A 12,806-nucleotide genomic window follows, 5' to 3' on the forward strand; every position below is an offset into this window, starting at 1 on the left:
TAACAGTAAAGAGGCATTTTTACAACACGCTCTCTCAATGACAACAGACTCCGAAGATTATAATCTCAAAGAACGCAATACAAATATCCATGACCATAGATCACTATCATTTGAGGAGCATAGGGCAAACCAATGCTTAGAGAGTCTGAACCCAGAACTTCCTATAAGAAATATTCATTTTTCCACAGACTTTGTTACGAAAAATACAAGCTTCTATCCTCTGGCATCAAGGACAGACTCTATGGACAGATTTCAATGGGCAATTGAAAAGGATCTCCAGCAACTATCTGAAAATTCGAAGTGTTGCAATAGGAACTTTAATATCTCTAAACAGCTGAATATGGCAACAAAAATCGTTAAAAAATAACAAGGATATTATTATCAAGATGTCGGATAAAGGGGGCAGTATTACTGTGTTAGATAGGGAAATGTACAAAACCCAAATTTTGAAACTCCTAGCAGATACAGACACATATAAAAAACTAATGTGTAATTCAACATCCATGTTCCAAAAAAAAGCTCAACAAACTAATAAACTATGGTTTAGGAGTATTGCAGAGGTTCATATCCGACAGCCTAATAAACAGAAATAAGCATTAATACTCTATCCACTACTCTAGGATAGAATTGGATCATTGTTATCCCTCATCCTATTATTTATAACCATCTATCAACCAATGCTGTAAGCACATAACTTACTATTGGAGCAGTGGATGTTCTATCACCGGCTCTCTGTTTCAGCACCACTTCTGCTGGACAGCTCCACCGTGCTGGATAGCTTTTATTCATAGAATGCTGAAGCTCTATAGGCGTCTCCCTAGTTCAACACTACTATGCTGGACAGCACCACTTTTCTGTGACATCACTAATTTTCACCTGTTGGCAACCGGATATAAACCTTGTTCTGACATTTAGCTGTTAGCATTGGCAATGGCACTGTGTCATTATCTGCTGGGGCATTGTGGCACTATCTACATGGGCACTGTGGTATTTTCAGGGGATTGGGACGAAAGAACTCTGACAAATGAAATTCATCCGTTTTAACGGCCATGAAAAACAGATAGCAAACTGATGACAAACGGGCATTAAAAACAGTCAGACAGGCTGTAAATGAATGACATTTTAGAGACACACTGATGCAAAACACTCCATGAAAAACTGACAGTTTTTCTGTTTTTAACAGCCGTTGTGTGAATATAGCTTTAAGTCAAACATATCAGCTATTTCGTTACCTGAAGGGATGCATGAGTAATCACATTTATAAGGGCAAGGCCACACGGAGCGGCCCTAACACGGTCAAGACGCGTCCAACAACCGTGCCTGTTCAGCGCGGCTGTCAAATACCCTGTTAATGGCCATACGTTACTGCAGTTAAAACGGTCCTTTACCTGCAAAATCATGCGGTCATAAAGGATGTATTAATTAATGACTGCACGATTTTGCAGATAAAACCATGTTCGCCACTGCGGTCAAATACCCTGGTGATGGCCGCGCGTTATTACAAGTAAAACGGCCCTTTACCTAAAAAGTTGTGAGGCCATAAATAACGTGTTAATTAATGGTTTTGCAGATAAAGGGACGTATTACCCGTATTAACCAGCGGTCATTAACAGGGTAACAGGGTCGAACATGGTGCCGGTGCGGTTTTTGCTCGCGTCGCGACAATATCAGGGCCGCTCCGTGGGCCTTACCCTAAGTCTTCCAAATATAGAAACAAAAGTAACCTAAAGACACACCTATATTTTTGGGTAATTATGATAGCCAGAGATAGACATGGGGGTGGGTCACCCAGGGAAACACCCTGACGTCGACGGAGGAACACACCCAGGGCCAAGAAAGATGGAAATAACAACTGTCGCACTATATAAGATTATATCTTTCTCCTGTATTTGCCAATTATTTTATATATTCCTATGTATGTATCTCTTTGCTACAGTATTCACAAAGACTATATTACTGCATTTAAATAAACTAACCTTTTTTTGTATAAGTTCCATTCTCCTGCTGTTATATACTGATCAAGAATATTGAAGAAAACACAATCCATATTAACTACTTGGTAAGTCAGTCCAATGAACATTTAACAATTGCCAACCTGATTCTTTCTTATTTTTCAGTGCAATTAACCCATAAATTACTGACAGTCAACATTTTTGACCATAATGAATCATAAAAATTATAAGTAATATATGTCTACAGCTCAGAACATTGTTCTGAACTCATTAGCGGCATGTAATGTCACTTCTAAAAGTATTATAATTACAATCCCAAAATCTATACAAAGTCTGAAAACTTCAGAAAAATCACAGACACATCAATTTTTTAAATGCAGCCAGTTGTATTACATGCATTCAATGCAATCAACAATCTGGAACCAAGATGTCCGTCAGTGTCCAGTTAAATGTTTTGTCACATTTTTCCAGCCCAATGGCAATGCCCAAATCTAATGACTCGATCCAGACACTGTAGACTGTCTCCGGTGTCCCATTCCTTGAAGTGGAAGATGATCAATTTTCTATGGTGGTATTGTGGTCACCTTTTATCTTAAGGTTGATCAAACATTTCCAATGCGCATATCAACCCGGTGTAGTTATTGTATAGCAGAAGTCATACTTTCTTCAAGGAGACGTCTTCCAGTCTTAACAGCCTCTGCGTTTTACAGGCATTGTTCCTCAATTCATGGTGGTCCACACACATCCTAACAGCCTCTGATCCTCCTTTCTAACAGCTAGATAAATTAGAAAAAGTGAGACACGGCGCCACAAATGAGAATCTGATATGTTATCAGAAAATTGTTGAATGCGATGATTCCGCTCACCTCGGGTGATGGACACCTTAAGGTGTCAGTAAGGCTTGGAAAGCTGCAGCCAGGTCCACATCACAGTCAAAGCAAGTTTGCTGTCAAATGTAGGTGCGATTGAATTTGAAGAAAAACGGGACCAACGGCGCTGCTTAAACAGAGATAATCCACGACCATTCCAGTGGGTGAAGTAAATAAAGAATTTATTGTATACAGGCTACGCGTTTTGACACCGTACCGGCGTCTTCCTCACCGGTACGGTGTCGAAACGCGTAGCCTGTATACAATAAATTCTTTATTTACTTCACCCACTGGAATGGTCATGGATTATCTCTATTTAAGCATCGCCGTTGGTCCCGTTTTTCTTCAAATTCAATCGCACCTCCTTTCCAACAGGGTACTGTCCGCAGTCTTGAATCCACTTCATTGGCCTGTTGTTCTTGATGGAACCGTCAGTTTGTCTCCAGTGGTGGATTTTTAAAAACACCATAAGACTTGAGGCCCATCTTATTGCACTAGGTGTACAGTGGCCCTCCTACAACCCGATTTATTGACCACAGCGTTTATTTAGCAGTTCACTCAGAGTGGTCATAAATGCAGTGTGCTCTAGCTTAGGTATTTCCCTCCAGGCAACTGGTTGATGGGCCACAGCGTTCTCCAGATCTTCGCATGGTGGGGTGGTTATTGCCCTTTGCTCTTTAACCGAAGCATCTGTTTTTTGGGCAGTGGCAAATGCACTTAGCTCTAACTTCGGAGCAGCTGATATCTGGGCCACAGCGTTTTTTAAATCTTTCTTTGGTGTGGTGGTAAATGCACTCAGCTCTAGCTTTGGAGCAACAGGTATCTGGGCCACATCATTTTTTAGATCTTTTTTCGGTGCAGTCATAAATGCACTCGGTTCTAGCTTCGGAGCAGCTGGTATCTGGGCCACAGCGTTTTTTGGATCTTTCTTTGGTGCAGTGGTAAATGCACTGAGCTCTAGCTTTGGAGCAGCCGGTATCTGGGCCACATCATTTTTTCGATTTTTATTCGGTGTGGTCATAAATGCTTTCAGCTCTAGCTTTGGAGCAACTGGTATCTGGGCCACATCGTTTTTTAGATCTTTCTTTGGTGTGGTGGTAAATGCACTCAGCTCTAGCTTTGGAGCAACTGGTATCTGGGCCACATCGTTTTTTAGATCTTTCTTTGGTGTGGTCATAAATGCATTCAGCTCTAGCTTTGGAGCAACTGGTATCTGGGCCACATTGTTTTTTAGATTTTCGCTCAAAGCGGCAATTTTTGCACTAGGCTCTTTCTCTGGAGCAGCCGGCTTCTCCACAACAACTTCCTTTAGCTCACCCTCTGCTGGGTCCTGACATACAAATTGGTGCAATTTGTAGATAAAATATATCAGGGCCCCAATCACAGCGAACAGGAAGGCGTCAAATACTGAGACAGCGGTGTAACCGAGGATTTCCTCCAGTGTGGCTGGTCGCAGGATTGCGGTAGAGGTGTTCACTGTCCAGAAATTAATAATAAACAATAGTGAGACTTTTCAAACATTATACCAGATGAGGACATTGTAAACATGCTGGGAATTCTAGTTCACAACAGTTGGAGAGTCTCAAATTGGAGATGACTGCTGTAGATCATTGCCTTATACTTCGTAACAAAGCCCCCCATTAGAAAATGTCCATTACCTGCTGGTCTCCTAGTGACCCCAACCTCCACATCACCCCAACCTTCACATCCATTATCATCATCATCCCAGCACATGTAGGGTTGAACAGGGTATTGTGATGTAACTAACAGTGCTGGGTTCTGATGATGTTATTTGGGCTGGGCCCGAGTGACGAACAGTGCATGCAGGGATCATGTGATTTGCCCTCATGTTTTTAAAATGTTTTCCTTTTTTCTATAAATCTTAATAGTTGTATAATGAGAAGTCTGTCACTTTCTAATATGATTTTTAAGATCCCTGCTTGCTGGCAGTAAATTGTCACATTCTGGATTACATTTAGAGACTAAAAACCTGTACAGACCTAATATGTGTCACTGCTGAGGGTTTGTACCAATTGCATTTAGTGTAGACAATCCTCTGTGAGGTAAAAACATCAGCAGCGCTAATTTCCCTCCTGTCCTGACAGTTTGATACAATATATCAGTGCATGTAAATAAAGAAGGTCTGCAGCTGCTGTGGCATAGATCTGTATATTACACACTGTAGCTTCTGAAGAACCTCTTCTTAACCCCTTAAGGACGCAGCCTAGTTTTGGCCTTAAGGCTCAGAGCCCATTTTCAAATCTGACATATTTCACTTTATGTGGTAATAACGTGGGAAAGCTTAAACCTACCCAAGCGATTCTGAGAATGTTTTCTCGTGACACATTGGGCTTCATGTTCGTGGTAAAATTTGGTCGATATATTCAGTGTTTATTGGTAAAAAATTGCAACATTTAGAGAAAATTTTGAAAAAATTGCATTTTTCAGAATTGAAATGCATCTGCTTGTAAAACAGACGGTTATACCACCCAAAATAGTTACTAGTTCACATTTCCCATATGTCTACTTTAGATTGGCATCGTTTTTTGAACATTATTTTATTTTTCTTGGACGTTACAAGGCTTAGAACATAAACAGCAATTTCTCATATTTTTAAGAAAATTTCAAAAGCCTTTTTTTTAAGCTACCTCTTGAGTTCTGAAGTGGCTTTGTGGGGCATATGTATTAGAAACCCTGATAAAACACCCCATTTTAAAAACTAGACCCCTCAAAGTATTCAAAACAGCATTTAGAAAGTTTTTTAACCCTTCAGGCATTTCACAGGAATTAAAGCAAAGTGGAGGTGAAATTTGCAAATTTCATTTTTCTTGCTGAATTTCAAATTTATTCATTTTTTTTCTGTAACACAGAAGGTTTTACCAGAGAAACACTACTAAATATGTATTGTCCAGATTCTGCAGTTTTTAGAAATGTCCCACATGTGGCCCTACTGCGCTCGTGGACTAAAACACAAGCCCTAGAAGCAAAGAAGCACATAGTGCATTTTAAGTCCTCTTTTTTATTAGAATATATTTTAGGCAGCATGCCAGGTTTGAAGAGGTGTTGAGGTGCCAAAACAGTAGGAATCCCCCAATAGTGACCCCATTTTGGAAACTACACCCCTCAAGGAATTCATTTTTGGTTGTTGTTAGCATTTTGACCACACAGTTTTTTCACAGCACCTATTTCAATTGGGCTGTGACATTAAAAAAATGAAATTTTTCCAATAAGATGTAATTTTTTACCAAAATTTCTTATTTTCACAGGGAACAAAATACTCAATTTTGTTGCCCAATTTCTCCTGAGTGCATCAATACCCCATTTGTGGCAATAAACTGCCGTTTGGGCCCATGGGAGGCCTCAGAAGGGAAGGAGCGCTGTGTGTTCTTTGGAGTACAGATTTTGCTGGTTTGGTTTTCGGGTGCCATGTCGCATTTGCAGAGCCCCAGAGGTATCAAAGCAATGGAAACCCACCAGAAGTGACCCCATTTTGGAAACTACACCCCTCAAGGAATTCATTTATGGGTAATGTGACCATTTAGACTCCATAGTTTCTTCACAGAACTTATTTGAATTGGGCTGGGAATTAAAAAAAAATATATTTTTTCCAATAATATGTCATTTTAGCTCAAAAATTCTTATTTTCACAAGAAATAAAATACTCCATTTTGTTGCCCAATTTGTCCTGAGTGCGGCAATACCCCATTTGTGGTGATAAACTGCCGTTTGGGCCCATGGGAGGGCTCAGAAGGAAAGGAGCACTGTGTGTTCTTTGGAGTACAGATTTTGCTGGATTGGTTTTCGGGTGCCATGTCGCATTTGCAGAGCCCCAGAGGTATCAAAGCAATAGAAACCAACCACAAATGACCCCATTTTGGAAACTACACCCCTCAAGGAATTCATTTATGGGTGTTGTGACCATTTTGACCCCATAGTTTTTTCACAGAACTTATTTGAATTGGGCTGGGAATGAAAACAAAATGTAGTTCTGGCTGAAAATTTCTTATTTTCACAAGAAACAAAATACCCCATTCTGTTGCGCAATTTGTTCTGAGTGCCGCAATACCCCATTTGTTGTGATAAACTGCCGTTTGGGCCCATGGGAGGGCTCAGAAGGAAAGGACCACCATTTGGCCTACTGGGGATTTTCTAGTGCGAAGTCATGTATGCAGAAGCCCCTGAGGTACCAGTACAGTTGAAACTCGCAAGAAGTGACCCCGTTTTAAAAACTACACCCTTAAGGCATTCATCTAGAGGTGCAGTGAGCATTTTGACCGGAGACCTACACCCCATAAACTGTAATGTGGGTTCTCCCGGGTATGGCAATACCCTACATGTGGCTGTTATCAGCTGCCTGGACACACAGCAGGGCTCAGAGGGGAAAGACGAGGGGGATAAGCTGTGTGGAGTGCATCAAGGTAAGTAAAATTGGGGTAAATTATAAACCAAGGGATGTATGATAAATTTTAAAACACTCTTTCATACAGAGCTCTGGTTATTCGGGACACGTGTCACATTGATATATTGTGTCATCCATTATCGCCCTCTTATAGCAGACTTTGCACCTCTTTTGACTTTTTCCCTTCTTGCCAGTTTGGGGAACTTCTCCTGGAAAGTGTTGCCCTGGTACGATGTGTGTGGACTCGCTTCCAGAAGTACTGGGTGCCCCCCCTTCTTGGTCCCTAAAGATTAGGTTCTTGATAATCACCTCTTGAAATTCCAGGAAAGTTCCCGTCTGGCCTGCACATCGACGTAGCACGTACGCATTGTACAAAGCCATCTGTATGATGTGCACGGCCAGCTTCTTATACCACACCGCATAGCGCTGTAGGGCTTCAGGGCTTGATCTTACAAGTCCATCCCTCCCATGTACCTATTGTAGTCCAGGATGCAGTCTGGTTTGGGGGTGGCCTTTCCTTCATATATCCTAAACCTGTAGGTATACCCTGATGCACTCTCGCAGCCTATACATCTTCACGCCATACCTTGCCCTCTTACCCGGCAGGTACTCGCGGAATTGAACCCTCCCTTTAAAATGTACCAGGGACTCATCAACAGAAATACACTTCTCGGGGGTGTATGCTTGGGAAAACCGGGCACTGGAACGGTCTAATAGGGGTCTCCGTTTATACAAACGGTTAAAACTGGGGTCATCTCGGGGTGGGCACGGCTCATTATCAGTATAATGTAAGAAGCGAAGTATTGCCTCATTTATTTATTTTTTTAGGTTCCAGTTCAGTTCTGAAGTTGCTTTGAGGGGCCCATATATTAGAAACCCCTATCAAATACCCTATCAAAGTAGAGGTGAAATTAATTTTTATTTTTTTGTCAGAAAATCCTCTTTATACCATTTTTTTTATAACACAAAAGGATTTATCAGTGAAACGCAAATTAATACGTATTGCCCAGATTCTGCAGTTTTTAGAAATATCCCCCATGTGGCCCTAGTGCGGTAATGGACTGAAGCATCGGCCTCAGAAGCAAAGGAGTGCCTAGTGGATTTTGAGGCCTCTTTTTTATTAGGCACCATGTCCGGTTTGAAGAGGTCTTGTGGTGCCAAAACATTGGGAACCCCCCAAAAGTGACCCCAATTTGGAAACTAGACCCCTTGAGGAATCCATTGTAGTTTTCTTGGGGTGCATGCGGCTTTTTGATCAGTTTTTATTCTATTTTTAGGTGGCGTGGTGACTAAAAAACAGCAATTCTACTATTGTTTTTTTTTCTCGTTTTTTTTTACAGCGTTCACCGTGCGCTATAAATGACATATTCACTTTATTCTGCGGGGCGATACGATTACGGCGATACCAGATGTTTATAGTTTTTTTTTATGTCTTATGGCGTTTGCACAATAAAATACGTTTTGTAAAAAATCATTCACTTTTTGTGTTACCTTATTCTAAGCGCCAGAACTTTTTTATTTTTCAATCAATAAAGCCGTGCGAGGACTTATTTTTTGCGTAACGAACTGTAGTTTCGATCAGGACCATTTTTAGGTACATGCGACTTTTTGATCTCTTTTTATTCCATTTTTTGGGAGGTGAAGTGACCAAAGAATTGTGATTGTGGTACGGTTTATTATTATTTTATTTTACGGCGTTCACCGTGCGGGATAAATAATGAAATAATTTTGTAGTTCAGGCCGTTACGGACGCGGCGATACCAATTATGTATAGTTTTTTTGTTTATTTATATATTTTTATTAATAATAAAAGGACTGATAAGGGAAAAGGGGGGATTTTTACTTTTATTACTTTTAAATCTTTTATTTTCTTATTTTACACATCTTTTTTTAACTTTTTTTTTACTTTATTACTTTGTCCCACTAGGGGACATGAGGGCAGGAGGCCCTGATCGCTATTCTAATACACTGCACTACATGCGTAGTGCAGTGTATTAGAACTGTCAGCTACTCACTGACAGCAAGCATAGTGGGTCCTGACGTTGTCGGGACCCACTAGGCTTCCGTCTATGGCATAGCCGGACGCCATTGTTTGGTGTCCGGTTGCCATAGTCACCATCGCCGGCCGCTATCGCGTAGCAGGCCGGCGATGGCAGCTTAACCCCTAAAAAGCCGCAATCTCTATAGAACGCGGCTTTTAAGGGGTTAATCAGCGGGGACACAGCGATCGGTCCCCGCTGTAGGAGCTGTGACAGCTGCTGAACAAGACAGCAGCTGTCACAGCTCCTGTATGTGTCGGGAGGACGGCCGAAACGGCCGTTACTCCCGAGACGTACTATTACGTCATGGAGCGCGAACGATACAGCTGCCATGACGTAATAGTACGTCAAGGAGCGGGAAGGGGTTAAAGGAGAAAGGGAGCATTACATGTCAATCACTGGCTGGCACAGGAGAAAGAAACCTACTTCAAAAGCCATCTATGACAGACAGGAAAAGAAGCAGAGACAGTGGCTTACTAAAAAAACGTCTGAAAATATGGAGCTGTTTTCAAGGGAAAACAGTTCCTGATTTTCAGGCGTTTTTTAAGCAACTTGAGTTTTTCGCTGCGTTTTTCACTGACGTTTTTGGAGCTGTTTTTCTATAGAGTCAATGAAAAACGGCTCCAAAAACGGCTCAAGAAGTGACATGCACTTCTTTTTCGTGTGCGTTTTTTTACGCGGCCGTTTTTCAAAATGGCCATGTAAAAAAACAGCACGTCGGAACAGAACGTTGTTTTTCCCATTGAAATCAATGGGCAGATATTTGGAAGCGATCTGCTTACGATTTTTCTGCTTACAAAAATAAGCTGTGTGCACATACCCTTACAGAACCACAGAACCCTCCCTCCCCCCCAAATATCAATGTACATTACCTGCTGGTCTTCTAGTAACCCGTCCCTTCACATCACAGGGGGCGACAGTCAGCAAAATCAGCAGCAAAACTCTCACATCTATTATCATCATTATCTCCTTCTTCAAAACCCTCAACTGTCTCTAGCACATCACCAACCTTATATAGGGCTGGACAGGTCATTGTGATGTCACCGGTATTGTGATGTCACTAACACATGTGTTCTGATTATTTCATCTGGGTGGGGCCTGAGTGATGGGCAGAGCATGCAGGGATCATGTGACTTTGTCCTCATGTTTTTAAAATGTTTTTCTTGTTTTATAGAAATCATAATACTTGTATAATGAGAAGTCCGCAACGTTCTAATATAATTATCAAGATCTCTGCTGGCTGGCGGTAAATCAAAACATTCTTTCTTTCAGAGGCTGAAAACCTGTACAGACCTAATACATATCACAGCTGAGGGTTTGTTACAATTGAATTCAGTGCAAATAATCCTCTCTGAGGTAAATACAGCTACAGCAGCAGCATAAATTTCCCTCCTAGTTTTCCTTAATGTATCAGTGCATGTAAATAAAGTTAGAAGCAGTAGAATAACCTCTACTTAAAGAGGCTCTGTCACCAGTTTATAAGTGCCCTATATCCTACATAATATGATCGGCGCTGTAATGTAGATAACAGCAGTGGTTTTTATTATGAAAAACGATCATTTTTGAGCAAGTTATGAGCAATTTTAGATTTATGCTAATTAGTTTCTTAATGACCAACTGGGCGTGTTTTTACTTTTTACCAAATGGGCGTTGTGAAGAGAAGTGTATGACGCTGACCAATCAGTGACCAATCAGTGACCAATCAGCGTCATACACTTCTCATTGTTCCAGCCCAGCATGATCCACAGCACAGTGTGATTGTGCAGTGAAAGAAGCTGGGCTGGAACAATGAGAAGAGTATGACGCTGATTGGTCACTGATTGGTCAGCGTCATACACTCCTCTGTACAACGCCCAGTTGGTAAAAAGTATAAACATGCCCAGTTGTCTATTAAAAAAGTCATTAGCATAAATCTAAAATTGCTCATAACTTGCTAAAAAAAAGATAGTTTTTCAAAATAAAAACCACTGCTGTTATCTACATTACAGCGCCGATCATATTATGTAGGAGATAGGGCACTTATAATCTGGTGACAGAGCCTCTTTAAATAGAGAGGGAGCGTTAATCATTGACTGGCACTTGAGAACTACCTGCAAAAGCCATCTGTGACAGACATGAATAGATAAGCAGCACCTATGTCTCTCCACTGATCTCTTGTAACAGAACACCCCCCCCCCCCCCTCATCCATCAAGTATAAATGCACACCTACCTGCTGGTCTTCTAGTGACTCGACCCTCCACATCACAGGGGGCGACTGTCAGCAAAATCAGCAACAAAACTCTCACATCCATTATCATCATCATCTCCTTCTTCAAAACCCTCAACTGTCCCCAGCACATCCCCCACCTTATATGGGGCTGGACAGGGCATTGTGATGTCACCGGGCTGTGATGTCCCTAACAATTCTGGATTCTGATTATTTCATCTGGGAAATGCCTAAGTAATGGCAGAGCATGCAGAGATTATGTGACTTTGCCCCTATGTTTTGCAAATGTTTTTCTTGTTTTATAGAAATGTTAACAATATGATTTTCAGGATCTTTGCTTGCTGTCAGCGAATGTAAACATTCTTGCTTACATTCAAAGGCTAAAAACTTGTACACAGAGAGGTAGCATTTCAAATCAATCATTGGCTAGCACAGGAGAAGGAACTTTTTGCAAAAAACATCTGTGACAGACAGGAAAAGAAAAGCAGCGTCTATTTAGCGCTACTGATCTCTTTGTAACAGACCCCCCCAGTATAAATGCACAATACCTGCTGGTCTTCTAGTGACCCAACCCTTCGTATCACATAGGGTAACCGTAAGCAATATGATAATCAAAACTCTCACATCCATCATCATCATCATCATCATCATCATCATCATCATCATCATCATCATCATCATCATCTCTCTCTTCAAAGCCCTCAACTGTCTCCAGAACATCCTCCACCTTATATAGGGCTGGACAGGGCATTTTGATGTAATCAGGGCCTGAGTGGCAAGCAGTAAATGTAGGTTCATGTGACTTTGTACAATAGTTGTATTTAAAAATAGAATTGACATTTCTTTTAGTTATTTTTGCATGAACTGTTATTAATGTAGAGGATCAGCAGAATTGATCCATCATATAACTGACATAACCTTTTTTTTAGCAAAGTGGTTAATGAATAGAAATTATTTAGATCAACCAAAATCTCTCTTAGTCGTGTTGACGAGGATATTTGTGCTGAATGAGATATTAATGGGTATGTATGCATGTAAAATATGAAAATAGTCACAACAGACTTCATTTCTCTTGATTTGTAGAACACCTGTGAATTGATGAGTTTGTTGACTTATCCAACTCTACGCTTTTCTGCAGCCTTGGCAAATTAACATCCTTAAATTATTAAATGCTACCTGGTTAAGTATTTGATGCAGAAGTCTTAGGGCTCATGCACAGAGGCACAGAACTTGTACGGCATTGCACAGAGGCCTGTAGTGTGAAGTCCTCTAAAAACAATGCTTCTAGGGGAGAAAACCTCCGTACGTATCCGATGGACAATGCCAAAATTATTCATATG

At 41.0% G+C, this 12,806-nt stretch overlaps 1 protein-coding gene across 1 annotated transcript; it reads right to left on the reverse strand.

Annotated features, from left to right (window-relative positions):
- Positions 1-3,184: 3,184 nt before the first annotated feature.
- LOC142750415 (uncharacterized) lies at positions 3,185-11,599 on the reverse strand. The gene is made up of 2 exons (XM_075859418.1): positions 11,470-11,599; positions 3,185-4,297 (listed from the first exon to the last, which is right to left on the reverse strand). Exons 1-2 carry the CDS (start codon positions 11,597-11,599, stop codon positions 3,348-3,350), a joined length of 1,080 nt encoding a protein of 359 aa, XP_075715533.1. The 3' UTR covers positions 3,185-3,347.
- Positions 11,600-12,806: the final 1,207 nt, after the last annotated feature.

This window comes from Rhinoderma darwinii, chromosome 3 (genome assembly GCF_050947455.1).
Source record: "Rhinoderma darwinii isolate aRhiDar2 chromosome 3, aRhiDar2.hap1, whole genome shotgun sequence".
NCBI lineage: Eukaryota > Metazoa > Chordata > Amphibia > Anura > Rhinodermatidae > Rhinoderma > Rhinoderma darwinii.